Genomic DNA, 21,388 nt, shown 5'->3' with positions numbered 1-21,388 from the left:
TATCCAAAAAACCTACCTTTCCTCTATACTCTACACTACCAGGCCCATATGCATTTAAAAATACCTACCTCTCCTCAGTTTCGCCTTCATCCACATTAACCTTGAAGAAACCTACTCCACCACACACCCATGTCTTCACATATTGGTATATCCATCCCTTCTCTTCCTCACCCTCTCTTCACTCCTGACACCCTGCCAACTACACATTCAAACTCACCCCTCCCTTTCAACTTAGTTTCACTCAGTGCCAACATGTATAGACACGGTAAAGGAAACATGGACTGGAGGTGAAGCTTTTATTCCTGACGTTTCGTCTATCGACTTTCTCAAAGGAATGAGCATACTAGATACATACAGAGTTTATATATATGCCTTACGGCCCAAGGGGGTATGCGAGCGTATAACGCTGTGTTCTGATTGGCCCACTGAGACCGCCAATCACGAAGCGCTATATTCACTGAGGATTTGGCCCAGGTGAAGCTCCCAGCCTTATTGTTGATATTCGGACGAGTGGTGATGTAAGCAGTTTCTATAGATTTTCTGGTCTTCTTATCCATACCTTCGTGTAGAATCTTGGCTCGGTTCCATTGTGGGAGGTGCCCAGATTCGTCAACATGCACCACCATTGCGTTGGTGAGTCCTCCGTCACCATAGACTCACCAACGCAATGGTGGTGCATGTTGACGAATCTGGGCACCTCCCACAATGGAACCGAGCCGAGATTCTACACGAAGGTATGGATAAGAAGACCAGAAAATCTATAGAAACTGCTTACATCACCACTCGTCCGAATATCAACAATAAGGCTGGGAGCTTCACCTGGGCCAAATCCTCAGCGAATATAGCGCTTCGTGATTGGCGGTCTCAGCGGGCCAATCAGAACAGCGTTATACGCTCGCATAACCCCTTGAGCCGTAAGGCGTATATATAAACTCTGTATGTATCTAGTATGCTCATTCCTTTGAGAAAGTCGATAGACGAAACGTCAGGAATAAAAGCTTCACCTCCAGTCCATGTTTCCTTTACCGTGTCTATACAACTTGTTCACATGGATTTTCAGTGCCAACATATCCATCTTTCTTCTCGCAAACATACTGCCTATCTCTTCCCTTTTACTCTCATCTGTACCACATCCACACACATTAAAAGACCCGAACCTTGGAGTTCTGATTGGAAAACTCCTCTCAGACCCTCTTATGCCTTTGCATTTTTTAGGAATTTTCCCATTGGGGCTACAGGGAGTAGAATGCCTCGTCCTGTCCTTGTCTCATTTTTATCACCTTTTACAATTGAAGTGGGAACTTGGTGGCAGGATTCTTTCTCCCCTACCACAGGGTCTGCCAAAAAAGGAAACGTATACAGGAGGTGCCAAGATAAGAGGGAGGGTGGAGGGGAGTGGAGTGTATTAGGGATGGAATGGGTGGGAATGGTTTTTATGCCTTTTTTCTTTTTGGCTACCTCCCTCGTATGGGGGAAAAAGCCTTTGATGTATGTGTGTATATTCAGGGAAGTGGTACAGGCCAGTATTAAGATTGAGGGATGGCATAATGGAGGGATAGTCACAGTATGATACATACATACATATACCAAGGCTTTTTCCCCCTTACAAGGGAGGTAGCCAAAAAGAAAAAGGCATAAAATCATTTCCATCCATTCCATCCCTAAATACACTCCACTCCACTCCACCCTCCCTCTTATCTTAGCACCTCCCGGATGACGGGTCATGCATACAAAAGAACATTGAAAAAAGATTGAGGTTATAACTTTTCTAAATGGAATGATGGCAATATGGACTATGGATGAAAAGTGAAATTATGCTCTAATAACAAACCAGTGGCCTCCATATTTATTGGAGGATGGTGGACATGGGATTTCTTGCTAAATTGTAGAGATTACAAGTTGACTGTTTTTGCATTGAAGAGTTGTCAAACCGTGGAGTACTTTACATTGTTTCTCAACCATGGTTATGGTAAAGTAGTGAAAGGCAATAAATCATTTGACGGGTACTCCGTGTGCTTACCCCCTGGACTTTATTAGTATATAAGTGTTATTTTTGCTGTAGATACTACTGCAAATATGCTGTTGATAATGGCTAAGATTCACCTTTGAAACAAGGATCAGTTTAAATTGACTAAAGTTCAAATTGCACCATTCAAATGGTCAGTAAAATATACGGGACACATTTTTTATTTACTAGGTTGTGGTACAAGGCGACCACCAAAAGGTAAGAAAATGATGATTTAGTGATGCCATCCAATGTACATACATGCATCTCTGTCAATTTAAGTCATATTGATTTTCATACCTGACCTACCATATCCTGTTTACTTTAATGCTTAGTGTCTTTTTGTTCACTGGCTTAGTGGAATGTGTTGGTGTTCCTTAATGCTCCCTGACACTCGATCAAGTTATGCACATTTGCCCTCTACTTTGTTCCTTGTTTCTAAGCTGATCCAGTTGTGTAAGGGCAAGTGTGATTCTGAGGTTGATACATTTCCTGCATCTGTCATTTCTTGTAGCTGATTGGACTGCAGAATACAAAAAGTGTCAAGGCTCCAGCTTGTTTTCATATTTAGATTCCTTGAATGCATCAAGTTTGTGAATTGTTAAATATTCAGTGGAGCTATTGTGATCATAGTGTTTGTCCTTGTAAATTGTTAGTAGCTTGCAATGAAGTGATCGGCTGTAGCCGTATTATTTATGTTATCTTAAATCCCACAGGGTAGCAACACGGGTCATGTAGTGGTACAGGGTGGGACCACTCAACAGGCTCAGATCATCCAAACGTCAGATGGGCAGACTCTTGTGTATCCTGTCCAGCTAGATAGTCAAGGAAACATCTTGCAGCAACAACCCACAGGTACTTAGGGGCCAACCCTCACCTTCCCTCCCTGCCACTGGCATAGTCAGGTTTTATCACCCTCAAGGCATCTTAATTACAGAAACCTATGCTTGTCCGAGCTCAGATTTGCTGCTTTATGTAAAACGAGTTGGTTAATCTAGCACATAAACCAACCAAATGTCTGTAACCTGTAAAGCAAGGTGGCAAGATATAGAAAAGGGAAAGCTTCAAACCTTTTATTCATTCCAACCTTTAAGTTACTAGTTCATCCCAGGTGCATTTATCAATCATGAAATGGATTATTTCCTTTTTTTTATGCATTCTTTTTTAACTGTCACTCAAACCCATTTTCACTTTGACATCTGACCATATGATATGGCTTTATTAACTTCATTCACCCACCTATTCCTTGGTCTACCCCTTGCTTTAATACATACATACATATACCAAAGTTTTTTTTTTCCCTTATATGGGAGGTAGCCAAAAAACAAAGGCATAAGAACCACTCCACCTATTTCATCTCTATCACACTCCACTCCCCCCCCACCCTCTTCCCTCCCTCTTATCTTGGCACCTGGATGATGGGTCATCCCTGGATCTTGTCCACTGCCCTGGGTCAGAAGCAGTGTTGCAAGACACCGCACATCTACAGCAAGGCCGCTTCATTAAATCGGCGACCCCCCCTCTCTGTCCCCTCATGCAGATTGGACAAATGACAAAATACTGGGATGGTTTAGACATGTAAGAATGAATGAAGAAAGACTAGCAAAAAGAGTGGAAATTTTTATGATCTCAATTGGAGTAGGATCATTCTAATGCAGAGAAACTACTTTATACCTATACTTTTATTGGAATGAGTTATGCAGTGTTCATAATGCTGTTACTTAGAGGTAAGACATCTGTTGCCATTGCAGAAGAGAAAAGGCTTTGAGAGTGATAGGGCTTTTGACATATGTGCATGGAGGGAGGCCTGTTTTGTTAGATGTATATATTTTTTTCATTCCCATTGTAGATATTTATTCATACTTTATTTTTTAATTTGCAACATTAGTAATGTGTTTGTTGTTGTAATACCATTATGCATGCTCCTTTTCTAAATCACACCAATTTCAAGTGTATTTCAGTAAAAGATAAGCAGGATGTATGCTGGGTAAGTAGGTTAGTGTCCCTACATGGATGGGGAGTCAAGAGTTGAGGCAGTTTAAGCATTGTCATGCAAAGTTCATACAAAGGGCAGACTACATTAAATTCAGTTCTTCAAAAAATTCTTCTTAAGGAGTTACCATCCTAGTGCTTTCTGGAAAAGGGAGTTTGTGGTTTAAATCTGAATCAACACTAAATTATATCTGAGAGTGGCATATTGTGTGGAGTGAGGGAGACTACTATTCCTAGATTGGCAAGTGATAATTCATGATAGTAATGATCTGAGCATTTGTGTATTATACTGATGAGCATATTAGTTCTTTACAGCTGCATAGAAGCAGTTGTAATGTCTATTTATATACCAAGGACCTCTCCCCATAGAAGGGAGGTAGCCAGCTGAGGGACACCTACTTCCATTCCATCCACCCATTTGTTTCCCTCTCATTTTAGCTCCTCTTGGATGAAGGGTCATCCCTGTCTCTTGCCCAGAGCCTGGGTTGGAAGCAATGCAGCAAGATACAGCACATCCACAACAGGGCTATTTCATTTACACAGCAACTCTCCCTCCTCATCCCCTCATGCATAATGGTAGAGAAGACTGGGAGAAATCCTTTTGAGTTGTATCTAAATGTCATTCATACACAACCATTCACTCTTCCCTACTCAATGCCCCTTTCACCTTGTCCATCTATCACATTTATAGTCATTCCCTCAAGTTCATTCTATCCACCTGTGGTTTCTACACTGTTTTTGTTCATCTTTTTTTTCGCTTTCTCTCCACAAACCCAAACCATCCCAGTAATTTTTCGTCAGCCCTTTCTGCCTACTCCCTTTCTACCCCAGCTCTACTTCTTAGTTCCATGTTTCTCTTTATCCATCCATGTAATATCCATACTTCACGGACATTTCATCTCTAATACATTTAACCACTTCAGTATGACTCAAATTCTCACATGCAGCATTGGCTGCCATATGTAATTTGCATCACACTACTCTCATTATAAAATATAAAGTCACTGCTGTATTACTTGTTCTCTTTTACCTGAGTAATAATAAACACAGAAAATGTGATCAAACCAGTTCACAGAATCCGAGGATAACTTGTGTACAAATACAGAAAAGTATTTATAATCAAGTTGATGACACATTCTCGTGTACACACTCGCGCCTCACAACTCCTATGTAGCCATCATCATACTGAAATGGTTAAACTTCTCTCTGCTTCTTAGATTTCAAATTCCATCCCATACAGTGTTGTAGGCACAATCACCCTTTCATATAATTTTCTCTTTGCATATACTGCCAGATACCTTTTTCTCATGATACTTTTCATTTCCACAAAACATTTACTTGCTTCCCTTGCTCAACAGTTTACCTCACTCCCACTCCTCCATGTAATGTGATTGGTATTAATTGTGTACAGTTGTGAGAAGAGCAGCCAATTATCTTGTCAAGAACTGCCATCCAGAGTAATTTAGCCAAGCCACTGGGTTGTCCCATGAATCACAGAGAAAAAGTCTTTTTAATGATGTGTGAAACAAGCAAGTGTTTTGTGTTAATTGTATTGAGGGACAAATAAGTGTAGAGAGAGAGAGAGGCTTGAGGATGTGGAGAGTATTGGTTGGGGGGGGGTTGCATGTGGTAGTGAATGGTATGTTGACATGAATAGCAGTTGTTGCCTGGAGTTTCACTAACAGAAAACTTGTAGCCACTCATGGCTGACAACAGTCCCCAGGTCCTTGTGTTCTTCCCAGAAAGACACTTTGGATTGTTTGTGTCACCATCTGAAACCTTTAGGAGGAGGAGTAGTTACTGGTTGTCAAGAAGAAATGTAGATTAAGTAGATGAAAAGATGTTTTGAGCCATGTGAGGGTATGAGTTGGAATAGACCTGCTTGTGTATATGGTATACTGTTCATGTTATGCATGTGAAATGGATCCAGCACATTCATAAATTGCAAAGATCTGAGCCCATGTGTTTTCTGTAGCATGTGGATAAGCATATTGTGTATGTTGTAGCGGTAAGGGGTGCATTTGAAATGAAACTTAGTTTTCACTTTTAAAGTATCAATTTGCATGTGTAGCATGGGAAATGCTATACATGATGTGGACTTCACATGGTAATTATAAAATGTGAAGTAACTGACTGGTATGTACCACGTGCTTCTGAACAAGTACATAAAGACATTTCAGGTTTTACCAGATATGTCTTTGGGATGTAGCTTTATGTTTCACTGGCAAACTTAGACTAGAAGCACAGTCCATGGCTGGGGGATTCTCCATGCAAGTCACCAGACATCAGCCGAGATCTGAACATGTTAGGAATTTTAGTTACATGTTTTGATCATTTACATTCTCTCGTACCTACTTAGCATCTTCTCTCCCTTTGAAGGTTGACAGTTAGGTTTTACCCATTGAACATAACTAGTAATAGTTTATAGTGAGAAATGTTTCTACAAGACAGGCAGTCAATTTGAATTTTGTTAACGTTATTGATAGTGGAGACGTTATGAACCTAGAGAAAGTGATATTGAAAGAGGTCTGTCTTTACCCCATTTTGACAAGGATAATGTGTTTCAGGTCTGAAGCTTTCTATAATTCTGTCTGAAGAATAATGAAAGTGTGGAATTTAAAACGTGCTTGCAACATGGAGACTGATGATGTATGTATATAGTTATTTGGCATTCTAAATGCAGTCCCCCCGTGTAGTCCTGTTGACTGGGTGCTTCCCCCGGCTGTGTGGCTGTGACGCCCCTGCTTCCAAGGGTCACCCACTAATTAGTATTTTTTTATTAAGTTGTAAACATTTCAGGCAACTTGATCCAGGTAGCGGGGACAACAAGTCAGCAGGTGGCAGGTCAGACCTCGGTGCCAAGTGCCAGTCAAACTACCACTCCTACTGCTCAGGCTGGTCTTGCTGGTAATGTGGTCATGGTGAGTATTAACACTTGGATGGCATATTAGCGTCACTTATGAAAGGACCTGTAAGAGTTGTTGTAACTGTGTGCTGGTTTCAGCAGTCATGTACAATTTTACATACTACATATGTAGCAATTTTATCAACTTGTACGTGAAGTAAAGTGACTGAATAATGTCATTATTGACCCCCCAGGTGGGTGGAGGTAGTCTTGCTCAGTTGCAGCGCATACCCCTGCCAGGCCCAGAACTATTAGAGGAAGAACCCTTGTATGTTAATGCTAAACAATACCACCGTATTCTCAAGAGGCGTCAGGCCAGAGCCAAGTTGGAAGCTGAGGGTAGGATTCCCAAGGAAAGGAAGGTTCGTGTGAGTGCACTTACCTTGCATAGGACACATGTTGCAACACTTGAGGGCGTGACACACAATAGGTGCCTTATTTATTTTTGTGCCATAGATGCAGGATTGTTGTAGGCTAGGTTACGTAGAGATCGGAGTTTAGTTTTCAGAAGGTAATTGCCAATTTTATGTATGTGTTTTCCTTTTGTGATGAAAATAATTGTTGCTTCGAGTTTCACCTATCGGAAACCTGTCATGCCACAGCAAATGACAGTCATCCTCAGGCCCCACTACAAATCTTTAGGAAGAAACTTTGCACTATAGTTTATATAGTGTTAGTCATTTTCTGTTTTAATGACTTAGTGTGAGGATGGGGGAGTTCTTGTGTGAAAAGGTGGAGAAAATTTTGTTAAAGTTAACAGGAAGAGAAAGAGGGAAGGGAAAGAGAATGGATGAAAGGGATAGCTTTAGATACTTTGGGGCCAATGTGGCTGGAAAGGGAGGAGTGGAGGTAGAATGTAGATTGAGAGAAACAAGTAAATTCTGGTGGATTAAAAAGTGTAATGAGAAATAGACATTTGGGAATGGATTCTAAGAGGAGATTGTATGAAGGGGGGATTGTGCCAACAACACTGTATGGGGCAGAAACGTAGAACATGAAAGAAGAGTTTTAAACTTTTTGAAATGAAATGCCCAAGAAGTATGGTAGGGGTTACTTGGCTGAATAGAATGAGAAACAAGGAGGTGAGTGGGGCTGTTCAGGAAGTTTGGGAGATAAGGTGTATGACAGAGTGTTGTGATGGTTTGGACACATGGTAAGAATGAGTGAAGAAAGATTAGTAAAAGAAGCATGAAAGGCAGAGGTGGGGGGAGTGAACATGAAAGGGTAAGTAAGAATGTGATGGATGGATGGGGTAAAAGGGGCATTGGGAAAGAGGGGAATGTCTATTGAGGAAGGAAGGGAGAAGACTGAAAATAGAGGTGAGTAGAGAATGGTTGTGTATGGATGATGCTGTGATGCATGGAAGGGAGTGGGTGGGGGATAGGGGGTGAGGGAGTATGTGTAAATTATATTTTTATGCAGCTTGAAGGAATTTCTCCCCATCTCTCTTTCTGCATGAGGGGATAGAGAGAGAGAGAGAGGAGGGGTTGCCAGTTAAATGAAGCAGCCTTACTGTGGATATGCTGTGTCTTGCTGCAGTGCTTCTGACCCAGGGCAGTGGGTGAGATGCAGGGATGACCAGTCATTAAGGAGCCAAGAAAAGAGGGAGGGAGGGGTGGTGAATGGGAGTGGAGTATGTGGGGATAATGGGTGGGAGTGGAATTATGCCTTTGACTTTTGGCTACCTCCCTTGTAAGGGGGAAAAAAACCTTGGTATGTGTATACATGTAATATTCAGAGTGAAACAGAATGGGTAATATAGCTGCAACTCTTTATTTTATAACACAAGTATTGTGATGCATTATCAAATCATTGTATAATAGGCAGCCAATGCTGCTTGTGAGAAATTGACTCGTATTGAAGAGGTTAAAAGTATTTGTTTATTCCCAAGGGATTACATGTAGGCATTTGACTTAGTCAGGCCTTGCTGTGTAGACATTCATAGATCTAAAATTGGAAATGTTAGTTATTTACATTGATATTGATTTAGCCCACAAATATGCTCAGTTAGCAGGGATTAGATTTAACGAAAAAAAGAAAAGTTATTATGATGCAGTTGTTGTTGTTGTCGTTCCCTAGACTGTCTGTCCGAGCAGTCCCGTCTCCCCAAGGAATGCCATAGCCGAAACTGGGTTTTCCCACAAATCCTTTATAGAGCGTATGTTGTGTTGTTTGCGTGCATGATTGTGTATAATGCAGTCTTCCATTATGTGTTGTATGGTATGGGGTGAAGTGCTACATCCTGGGCAGCTGTTCACAATGCAGTCATCCAGCCTCTTCTGGTAGCTTAGAAGTGCTGGGTGGTGACTGCACCGCAGTCTGGCCAAGTGGACTCTGTCCTTTCGTGGGAGAGAGGATTCAGACGGGTGGATATCAGGGGGTCTGGCATGCAGCAGTGTGTTGTCGCTCCATTAACACACTGAAAGACAACACACTGCTGCATGCCAGACCCCCTGATATCTACCCTTCTGAATCCTCTCTCCCACGAAAGGACAGAGTCCACTTGGCCAGACTGCGGTGCGGTCACCACCCTTCTAAGCTACCAGAAGAGGCTGGATGACCGCATTGTGAACAGCTGCCCAGGATGTAGCACTTCACCCCATACCATACAACACATAATGGAAGACTGCATTATACACAATCATGCATGCAAACAACACAACATACGCTCTATAAAGGATTTGTGGGAAAACCCAGTTTCGGCTATGGCATTCCTTGGGGAGACGGGACTCCTCAGACAGACAGTCTAGGGAACGACAACAACAACAACTGCATCATAATAACTTTTCTTTTTTTCGTTAAATCTAATCCCTGCTAACTGAGCATATTTGTGGGCTAAATCAATATCAATGTAAATAACTAACATTTCCAATTTTAGATCTATGAATGTCTACACAGCAAGGCCTGACTAAGTCAAATGCCTACATGTAATCCCTTGGGAATAAACAAATACTTTTAACCTCTTCAATACTTTTTAACCTCTTTCTACGTTTCTGCCCCATACAGTGTTGTTGGCACAATCCCCCCTTCATACAATCTCCTCTTAGAATCCATTCCCAAATGTCTATTTCTCATTACACTTTTTAATCCACCAAAGAATTTACTTGTTTCTCTCAATCTACATTTTACCTCCACTCCTTTTCCAGCCTCATTTGCCCCCAAGTATCTAAAGCTATCCCTTTCATCCATTCTCTTTCCCTTCCCTCTTTCTCTTCCTGTTAACTTTAACAAAATTTCCTCCACCTTTTCACACAAGAACTCCCCATCCTCACACTAAGTCATTAAAACAGAAAATGACTAACACTATATAAACTATAGTGCAAAGTTTCTTCCTAAAGATTTGTAGTAGGGCCTGAGGATGACTGTTATTTGCTGTGGCATGACAGGTTTCCGATAGGTGAAACTCGAAGCAACAATTATTTTCATCACAAAAGGAAAACACATACATAGAATTGGTGACTACCTTCTGATGCAGTTATTTACGTTGATAGTGATTTAGCTCACAAATATGCTCAATTAGCAGGGATTAGATATAACGCAAAAAATAACAGTTATTGTGATGCAGTTATTTATATTGATAGTGATTTAGCACACAAATATGCTCAATTTGCAGGGATTAGATTTAACATAAAAAAGAAAAAAGGTATTGTGATGCCCCTCTCGTGAGAATGTGATGTCTCGTGTTTGTTTTCAGCTACAATGTGACCACAAGTACTAGTGGTTCTGTGGGAATAGATCTTGCTAACTCACTTTGAGTTGGTAAGTCCTCTCAGTCAGTTTTATTGGTAGAGGTTTTGTCTTTCAGAAATACCTCCATGAGTCACGGCATCTCCATGCCATGAATAGAGTGAGAGGGGAAGGTGGCCGTTTCAACAGAGTCAATGGAAGCAAACAGACCAAGTAAGAACTCATATATTCTCTCATGTCTCTCTCCTCTTTGTCTTTCAACCTCTCTTCTTTCTCATTTTGTTCTCTCATTTATATATATATATATATATATATATATATATATATATATGCTCTCTTCCTCTATCTCTTCTCTCTCCTGTCTCCTCTATCTCTTCTCTCTCCTGTCTCCTCAGTCTCCTCTGTCTCCTCTGTCTCCGCTCTCTGTCTCCTCTCTCTCCTCTCTCTCCTCTCTCCTCTCTCTCTCTCTCTCTCTCTCTCTCTCTCTCTCTCTCTCTCTCTCTCTCTCTCTCTCTCTCTCTCTCTCTCTCTCTCTCTCTCTCTCTTGCTCTACTCTCTCTCTCTTGCTCTACTCTCTCTATCTTGCTCTTCTCTCTCTCTTGCTCTTCTCTCTCTTGCTCTTCCCTCTCTCTTGCTTTTCTCTCTCTTGCTCTTCTATTTCTCTCTGTCTCTTCTCTCTCTCTCTCTGTCTCTTCTCTCTCTCTCTCTCTCTCTCTCTCTCTCTCTCTCTCTCTCTTCTCTCTTGTCCCTCTCTCCCTCTTGTTCCTCTCTCCCCTTCTTTTGCTCCTCTTTCCCTCTTCCCATTCCACATTCTCCCTTTCCCTTCCCCCTCCCTCCTCCCTCTCCCTTTCCCTCTCCCTCCCCCCCCCCTCTCTCTCTCTCTCTCTCTCTCTCTCTCTCTCTCTCTCTCTCTCTCTCTCTCTCTCTCTCTCTATATATTTATATATATATATATATATATATATATATATATATATATATACATACATATACAATATACCAAGGCTTTTTCCCCCTTCCAAGGGAGGTAGCCAAAAAGGGAAAGGCATAAAAACACTCCCACCCATTTCATCCCTAAATACACTCCACACCCCTCCCACCCTTCCTCTCATCTGAGCACCTCCTGGATGACGGGTCATCCCTGCACCCTGCCCACCGCCCTGGGTCAGAAGCAGTGTCGCAAGACACAGTACATCCACAGCGAGGCCGCTTCATTTAATTGGCGACCCCCCCTCTCCGTCCCCCTTTGCATATATATATATATTTGCATGGACTTTTCTCTCACCAGAATGAAGTTACAAGTTGGTATACACACTCAACAGGGCTCCTAGATTTCATGTTGTTGATTATTTTGGTGTTAATCTAGTGCCTGTGGTATATAGATAGAATCTAGTGCTGTGTAGGACAGTCCAGCTTGTTTGGGTGTGTATTGAAGTGGTCACAATATGTAAAAATAACAATCAAGAAGCACAAGCTTGCCTAAATGAAATGTTTGGATCAAGTGTAAATTTAAAAGCAAATGATCATGCTCCCAATCAAATCTTTTAGTCATTTTATGAAAAGACAAGTTTCAGTATTTGTTCAGTCCTTTCATTACCCTTGGGCTTAGTAAGTTCTTGTTCAACACTTAGCTCCTCTGGCTTTCAAATTATTAGAAATGTCGTGCATTTACCTCGTAGAGAAATGATGCTAGTTTATTGTACTACAACTGTCCTTTAGTTATGCTGTCACCCCACACACACATACACACACTCTTAATACTGTCCTGTACCACTTCTCTGAATGTATATTTCCATTTTTGCCAAACCCTGTTGTAGGGAAAAAGAAAACTGTCACCAAGTGTTTCCACTTGGGTTGTAAAAGGTGACTTGAATGGGATGAAGGATAGGACTAGGTACTCTGTAGCCTTAAAGGGTAAATTAAAAAAACATAAGTATTCAAATGGGTGGGAGTGGAATTGTTCCTTTTGACTTTGGCAACCTCCTTTGTAAAGGGGGGGGGGAAGCCTTTGGTATATGTTTGTATGTAGATGTGTAAAATGCATTGTGACATTGATGGGCTCATGGTATTTTATCAGTGAAATGGAAGAATGAAAAAAATCAGTAAGATGTACTTAACCTTAAGTATTATCTGTCCTTAGAAACCCACTGCTTTAGCAGTGGGTGATAAGTTGCACCATTCCACAAGTGAGTGGTTCCTTTCATTAGCAGTAGTTCTGAATTTTACAGGCAGGAGGGGATAGACAACCTGGATGGATTTGCTCTTCAGGTAAGCTGAATTTATTTTATTTTATTATTATTTATTTATTTTTTATTTCATATATATATATATATATTTTTTTTTTTAAGGCGGGGAGGGGGCTTTATGTTCATGTATGGATATAGTTATTGGATAAGTTTTATGGAATTGGCACTTAGACCAAGCTCCTTGTGTATATATCACAATCAGGTACCCAATACCAGGAGTGGGGAACCTTTATCCTATCAAGGGCCATTTGGGTACTTTTATACACAGGCCATACAAAATTATGAGTTTTAATAACCCAATTATGATTAATAATTTAGGAAAATTAATTTCATAAATATGATGCTATTACATTGTTGAGTTGATTCATATATCATTCAGCTTGAAAATCTTGATTCATGAGTTTCAGAAATTGCATTTGATTTGCTTCACGGGCCAGACCTGTTTTGACTGCCGTGGCAGAAATGTAGTGATTGTAACCAGTTATAGTTGTTTTTGATTGTGTGGGGATGGGGCATGGTTGTTTGTGAAGTTATTTTAATTAAATTGCTTAGCTTAATATGAGTGTAATCTTTAAAGCCTGTCACTTCTGAAGAGGTTATTTTGAAAAAAATGTACTTCTTTTTAACATTTTTAACTTCTTCAGTTACCCCAGGTGGGGTGAAAACTTATGTTCAGAACTGTCTAATATGTGAGGCTGATGAAAAAGTATGGAGACTCTGGCATAAATTTGAATGGTGTGCCACTTTGGGATGTCATTTAACCCATTAAACTCCGATGACAAGAATCTTGTCATTTGGTCAAATAAAACAAAAAATCATAAAACACCAAAATGTTTGATCAAACACCAGAAAAATATGACGTCAGTCCTCGCGCAAAGCGAGGACTGACGTCGTATTTTTCTGGTGTTTGATCAAACATTTTGGTGTTTTATGATTTTGTTTTATTTGACCAAATGAATCTTGTCATCAGAGTTTAATGGGTTAAGACAACATTCTTGGAAACAATTGATCACATGGTTGAGGCTATATAGCTCCTGCACATGTGATCTATTTGCTAACTTGGTGTTTATAATGTGTTCGGCCAAGTTTGAGATATTTGCAGTTGGAGAGAAGGTCGAACAATGAACTTGCATCATTTTTCCTTCAAAAACTGGAAAACTTTTGGACACAAACTGAAGAAGGAAGAGGGTTTGTAATGAAGACTGCATGAGTATTTCAAAAGAACAAACATTCTAAAGATAGCTATGAGAGTAAACAGGAACCAGTGTTTCAGGTGGCCTCCAATGAACAGAAATGAAGAAAATATCATTGTTGCCTCTTTCCTGCCTTATAAATGGGTTTTGATAGAGAGGAGCAGGTCACCAATTAAATGAAGTGGCCCTGCTGTGGATGTGCTGTGTCTTGCTGCATTGCCCCTGACCCAGGGCAATGGACAAGATGCAGGGATGACCCGTCATCCAGGAGGAGCCAAGAAAAGAGGGAGGGAGGGGTGATGAATGGGAGTGGAGTAAGTGGGGATGAAATGGGTAGGAGTGGAATTATGCCCTTTGACTTTGGCTACCTCCCTTGTAAGGGGGGAAAAGCCCATGGTGTATGTATGTATAAATGGGTGACCAAATCAGGGCATACACCCAACCTACTGTCATGCCAAGGCAAGAGAGTTTGGGAGAACTCCGACCAGAACTGTACGAGTAGTAGTAGTTTTTTGTTGCTATATACTGGAAGGAAATGTATAGTCCCTACAGTGGAAGACCCAGAACTCTTGGAGACCAGAAAGAAGGTGTCCCAGTTTCTTTTCTTTCTTCCCAAATGGGTGTATGATTTAGGTGGCCACCTCCCATATAAATGGGAAAAAAAGGTGAGGGGCCTATCCCATGAAACACCACTACCTTTGGCTGACGCCATCACTTTTGACCTCTGCACTTGGACTGTTGTGGCAGGTAACAATCACTGCTGTGCTAGGAATTAAAAGTTAAAGGTGCAAACCCAAAACTAAGCAGATGTGAAACCAGCACACAAAGGGGAAAGGACCTTTTGGTATATGTAATTTGGTTAAATGTTGCAAAACTCCCCCTATCAGGAGGCTAGGATGATGTCCCATCAGCAAGGGACAGTCTGTAAAGAGTACTACATCATGTTTTAATATACTTGAAAAACTCGTTCCATTATTAGAAAAAGTGGGGTTTGCATGAGAATGGTAAGTGGGAGTTTTATTATGACAATCTGCTTGCACACACCTCATGACCTTTGTGACAGTTCTGGCCAAGAGTCAAATCACACAGGTCCACCATCCTCTCTGCTTGCTTTACCTTAATCTGTGACTTTTTGAAACTTAAATTGGTGCATATAGAGGGGAGAAATTTTGACAGTGGGAAGAGTAACAGGCAAAATGAGACATGTCAGCCGAAGATCACAAAGCAGGCATTCCGAAAGTACTTTCAGAAATAGGACACAGGAAAGCATGTGGCATCAGAAGGAGACTACTTAGACTGAATGCCATAGCTGTGATTACTTTCCTGTATTATGAAACTAGTATCAACACTTCTACAGCTGTACATCAGTAGGGTAAATGGGTCAGTGGACTGGCATGTTTAAGTCAGATGACATTATGATTTGGTATAGAGGGGCAAAGTCTTAGTGATGTAACAAGGATGAATGTGTTTGTAGACTTTCTAGAACAAATATCCAATACCAAGCCATTCCTCGTCAGTGATATAACCATAGTTTCCTCAAAATTAAGATATTTGTAAACCATTGGTATATGCAGTAATACCCAGGCTTGTAAGCAGAGAAGAATGAATGGTTTGGAGTTAGTTTAATTCATTGTAGTTTCATATATTTTAAATATGTTCAGTTGGCTGAAGGTAGAGAATAAGTAGGTAATATGAATGCTCTTGATCCATTTTTCCCCACTTTATTCTTTCTTTTTAATTTCAGAATGGAACAGGCATGGATGAACTCATTACAGGAGACACTGTTCAGACTAGGGTCACAGATACCAAAGTGTTCGTCACATAGGCGTTCTCCACTTTCCCACGTTACAGAAACAAACACGTAAGTGAAGTGTTCATGTGACGGTAAAGACTGGCTGAATTATTCTTGTGATGAATTTTAAAGACTGGACAGATTATGTGTTGTATTGTGCAAGTATATGACTAAAGTCAGATGAATATGGATGCCAGCCCATGGACTGAATTGGTTATGCCTACTCCAGGGAAATATGGTTCTCAGTCACTCTGCAGGTGCTGTGATCCTTTGGGTTGACATTGGGCAAGGAAGGTTCCAAGTACAAATTGCATTTTTTATTTGTAGACATAATGCATGGAGTGGCAATGTGCCAGTGCTCCCGTGTGACTACTTCCCCTTGTGTAGACAGATAAACATCTGTCCTTTGCGGTCACTGACATCGTAACAAATGTGAAAGCACATTAAGTCATGACCTGTATACACCTTGTGTTACTGTGTAACAACTGGTATGTGACACTAATCTCTTATCCCTGTGATTTCATAGCATTTAAGGCAACCTGTGACAAACATTCGTGTATGTAAGGTTCAAGGTATTGTCACCCAGTCAGTAAGGATGGGTGCATGTGCATGTATGTGTGCTCAGTGTAGCTGTGGGATTCTTTTTTCACATTTACCCATGGTTTGTAGATTACAGAACCCTGTGGTAGGGGAGAAAGAATACTGCCACTGAGTGTTCCCACTTGGGTCGTAAAAGGCGACAAAAATGGGACGGGGATAGGACCAGGCATCCCATTCTCTGTAGCCCCAAAGGGGACATTCCTATGAAAAGGAGAAGTTTTCCTACCAGAACCCTAAAGTTTGGGTCTTTTAATGTGTATGGATGTGGTACAGATGAGAGTAAAAGGGAAGAGATAGGCAGTAAGTTTGTGAGAAGAAAGATGGAGGTGTTGACTTTGAGTGAAACCAAGTTGAAAGGGAGGGGTGAGTCCGAGTTTGGGAGTGTAGTTGGGAGGGTGTCAGGAGTGAAGAAAGGATGAGGAAGAGAAGGGGTGGCTATACCAGTAAGTGAAGAGATAGGTAAGTATGAGGTGGAGTGGAAGGAAGTTTCTTCAAAGTAAATGTGGGTCTCTGTAAGTGCATATGGGCCTGGTAGTGTGAAGAGTGTAGAGGAAAGGGAGGCTTTGTATAAATTTAAATGAATGCATAGAGGGTTTAGGAAGAAATGTCAGTGTAGTGGTATTGGGAGATCTCAATGCTTCTGACCCAGGGCAGTGGGCAAGATGCAGGGATGACCTGTCATCCAGGAGGAGCCAAGAAAAGAGGGAGGGTGGGGTAGTGAATGGGAGTGGAGTATGTGAGGATGAAATGAGTGGGAGTGGGTTTATGCCTTTGACTTTGGCTACCTCCCTTGTAAGGGGAAAAAAGCAGTTGGTATATGTATGTAGATTACTTTGTAGATCAGTTTAATTTGAGCAGAGGGGCTGAACAGCAATGCTGCAAAGGTACATCTGGCATTGTTGTCAAGAGCCTTCGTGCAATTCAACTTGTTTGTCTGCAAAGGAGGATTCTCTTCTTCCTCTTCACTTTCCTTCTTCGTTGTCTTCTTCCTCTTCTTTCATCTCTTCTCAGAGATTAGATCATGTTCCTTTTGAGTTCCATCTTCCCCTCTCCCTGCAAAGAGACATGGCCAACTTGCCCATCATACAGGTGGATAGTGAAGCCCCTAAAACAAAAGGTTGGACCATTTCCTTGATTCTGTTCTAATGGGGAACTAACCATAAGTACACATAACATTGCTACATATTCCTCCTATTTTCTTGTGTTTCTCACAATGTACACTCCACATAGAGATTGTTATGGCCATTGACTTTTACTTCCATCATTTTGTTCTTTTACAACAAATTTGTAGTATTGTATCCTCTTCATCTCCGTTGACCATTTCCATTATAGATACTGTTTCATTATCCTATAACCAGTGTCTACATTTGTATTTCATTGCCATACAGTGGGACAATTTCCTCTACTTTCCATCATGTCCATCTCTGTACTATTTGGCATTTTCCTGTCATGTCCAGTTTTTTAATGACCCAGTTGCTGCCTTGCACCCACCAGTCAAAGCTTCATTCCTTTATTTCGTTCTACATCTACTGCCAGGTATTACGTCACTTTTATTTCTTACTGTCTGCTTTATTTAATTAGATTTTAAGAGCTTCCTAAACACTTCCAGTACTTTCTTGTTTACAGTGAATCCAGAGGTGCAGTGCTTCCAGAGCTCACTGGAGCACTGCTCCAGCACCTCTGGAAGTTATCTGGAAAAAAATTAATTAAATGGAAAAAATAGATAAATAAATTAACCACTTCTGTCACATTTATACTACCCCAACAGATCCAGCACCTATGAAATTGGCACTGCTCCCCTGAATGATGCCCTCATCTTTCTCTGAACTGTACTTCCATGTGTACCTGTAGCTCACCTCTGCCTTTTACCATATTTATATAGTCTGATTTGGTCTCCCATCTTTCTTTGTGTAATCTTAACATTCATCTCTGTCACAAATCCATCCATGTCATTGTTGAACACATTGCTCGGCCTTCATTTTGAGTTGCTCCATGTCTGTTGTTATACATGCCTTATTGCTCACAGCAACTTTCTTTTTATATTATACATCTCTTGAACACTTCAGAGGATTCTCGTATAATTTTTTTGTTTGTCCTGTCCATGCCCTTAACCCCTTCCATACGGTGCCGCACACGTAGGCGTCATGGACTTAGATCTCAGTGGCAGCAGCCAATGCCAGCCGTACGACGTGTCGTAATAATACTCGCATCATAAAATATAGTCACCGCTTATATCGATCGTTCTCTCTTTCACCCGCGAATTTTGAATACCACAGAGAATGGGATTCAGGGCACATTTGAGAGAATGTAAAAACACAGGGGCGACTACAATAAATATAATCAAGACGCCGATATGGCAGCCTCGCGAATACACTCGCTTCCCATGACGCCTACGTGTGCGGCACCGTATGGAAGGGGTTAAATGCTGCACAAATTCAATCAATCGTTCATTTTTTGCCTTGAGTCTTTTTCTCCTAATAAGGGAAACTCTGATTTACCTTGACATGCTAGAACTAGGGCTGAGACAAAATAGGTTGTGTGCTTCCTTTTGGAAGTTGTCAGTGATGTTGCTCGTCCCCAAATTTCATGAATCAAAGAAGCACCTACCATTCAGATTTGATGGCCAATCTCTCCTACTGGATAAAAGCTTATAATAGTGAGCCTCATTTTTTATACATGGCCTTCAGCCTGTGTATCAGGGACCTGGTTGTTAAGAGGTTGAATGTACTGGAAATTGGCAGGTCCACAATTTGGACATGGAAAAAGAACACTCGTAAATGCATTTAAAAGAAAAAAAATGAAGTGCTGCTCTTCACCATGCATTCACAGTCAGCAGTTGAGAAAAAAAATAGCTTCCCCATGAACAACAAAGTAAAGCAGCATTAATTCTCTCTCCTTCATGCTCTCTCTCAATCTTTCTTTTTCTTTCTCACAAAGCTGACAGCCAGGAATTGTTCCCCTGTTAATGTTTCCACCAGGCAGTAACATTCAAATTGATCCACTGCAATACAATGCATTCCAGTATTTCTTTGGGAAATCTATGGGACGAGAGCTGGGGAAGCATATTGATGAGTTGATTGATTTTATTCTAACCATTCTATCCACATTCCTTCACTACCTTCTTTCGGTAACCAAAACTACATCATTGTATCTTGCTTTTATCTTTACATTTAACTTCTTCATATTAGTTCCAATCTGAATTTATTTGCCATCTTTTGCAGTGGTGAATTTTTCATCTGTCTTCCTTTCCTTTGAATACCTCTGCCTTTATCTTGCACTTTCTTATGTCTGTTGTCGTTTCTTTTGATCGTATGTTCCAAATCCACCACATCATACACCAATTTCTTTTACTTGGTCTGACCTTGTACCACATTCTAATTCTGAATTATACATACACATTCTCCTTTTCTTTTTTCTTTCTAAGATGGCATATGTTCTTATTCTAGTTGAAGTTTACTTAAGTCTGTTCATTGTTTTAGATAAATTTAATGGGTTAACATCTTCAGGACCTGAACGATTGTGCTGCCTCCAGGCACAGATGAAATAACGAAGCATTATCAGATACACCCTGCTTTTGGGAGAGATTTAGCTTGATTGAGTGCTCATTGCATCAGAAATGATTCAATTGGCCACAGAGTACTTGACAGGCATTTGTAATTCTTGGGGGCTCTCTTGTACACTCAGGGAATAACCTCTATAATGTGTGGACATACAGATACCTCTTAATTTACACAGGTGTGAGTATCACATATATTAAATAATGTGAGGTTTTATTAGGGGAAATAAGTGTGCTGTCTCAGGAAATGCAAGAGAGAAAATAAAATGGAGTTAATGAACACAGTTCCAGTCCATGTATTGCAATTTTCACACACTGCAATTTCTTCTGCCTATTACAGCCACATTTTGTTTTTAGTTTTATTGCTTCAAGGCTAACATCTCTATGAATTTTCGCATTTCTTAAGCATTTAAGATTGTTTAGGATACTGATATTTACATTGTTACAACAGGTTTTTCACATTCTGGATATCGATATGCACATTTGGAATGTAACCCCGTATTATTCCATTATTTCATAAGGGAATATTATTAGTTGATGCAATATTTGATTATATTCAGGAATGTAGCCCTCGTATACATTAAGAGGTAACTGTACATTTAGTTCTGACTGAGAGGTAGTTTTTGTGCAGTAGAGGGTCAGATTTTGGTATTATCTGAAAGTGGTTTTCATCACTGAAGACCCTGCCCTTCATTTGCTGGAACTCCACGTGTCTTGAGCCAAACAAAATCTGTATGATGTGACACTATATTTGAGGGGTTAATGGTGATGTGTGCCCATGATAAAGCTGATAGTAGCAAATACTTGTGATTATGAACAATAGGTGGGTGGTACTTTGTATATATTGTATACTCATGGTAAATATTCAAAACTTTATGTAGAGTGATATAATGCAGGATACTTCGTAATGGCAAGTATTTGGTCCTAATAGCTTGAAAATAGGTGTACATTGATGACCTTGAGTGTGTGTACAGAACACCCAAGACGTTATGCTGCCGTACTGTTAAGGTGTTTAACATCTTGTGTAGGTTGTTTTTTCCTTTTTGTGAATTTTTTTTTTATAAAACTTACAAAAACAAATAACTTTCCAGTGTGAGATACTGTTCACAACTTGTTACATAATTTTGTAATAAAAATATATTGAATTCTGTTTGTTTGTTTGTTTTTTCAATCAAAATGGGAATGTTTCCTCAGAAATGCAAAATATTTGACTCCTTCAGCATAGGGTTACTGCTTTAATTCATCTAACAATATACCAATAAGCTTCTTCCCTCTTATAAAGGATGAACTTTAGCTGCCATAAGTATGGACGTGATAATGCTGCTGTTGATACTTGTACCATAAATTGGAAGCCCTGCGCCCTCAATATCCCGAGGGAGCCAGATATTTTTTTCGTATGCCTGGCAACGAGA

At 40.5% G+C, this 21,388-nt stretch overlaps 1 protein-coding gene across 14 annotated transcripts in view; it reads left to right on the top strand.

Moving 5' to 3' along the window:
* Nf-YA (nuclear factor Y-box A) overlaps positions 1 to 21,126 on the top strand; it is a 30,918-nt gene extending 9,792 nt beyond the window's left edge. For 5 of the 14 annotated variants that reach the window (XM_076208119.1, XM_076208118.1, XM_076208122.1 and 2 more), the window contains exons 4-10: positions 2,198 to 2,224; positions 2,722 to 2,860; positions 6,782 to 6,918; positions 7,097 to 7,270; positions 10,708 to 10,802; positions 12,803 to 12,857; positions 15,773 to 21,126. In XM_076208119.1, the coding sequence (XP_076064234.1) occupies positions 2,198 to 2,224; positions 2,722 to 2,860; positions 6,782 to 6,918; positions 7,097 to 7,270; positions 10,708 to 10,802; positions 12,803 to 12,857; positions 15,773 to 15,853 (708 nt within the window). In that variant the 3' untranslated portion in view covers positions 15,854 to 21,126. The remainder of the gene's footprint in view (positions 1 to 2,197; positions 2,225 to 2,721; positions 2,861 to 6,781; positions 6,919 to 7,096; positions 7,271 to 10,707; positions 10,803 to 12,802; positions 12,858 to 15,772) is intronic. The other 9 variants (XM_076208129.1, XM_076208132.1, XM_076208128.1 and 6 more) reach the window with 7 other exon arrangements.
* The last annotated feature ends 262 nt before the right edge of the window (positions 21,127 to 21,388 follow it).

Source organism: Oratosquilla oratoria, chromosome 24 (assembly GCF_046742065.1).
Source record: "Oratosquilla oratoria isolate Oo_2021 chromosome 24, ASM4674206v1, whole genome shotgun sequence".
Classification (NCBI taxonomy): Eukaryota; Metazoa; Arthropoda; class Malacostraca; order Stomatopoda; family Squillidae; genus Oratosquilla; species Oratosquilla oratoria.
This window is presented reverse-complemented; position numbering and strand designations above follow the sequence as displayed.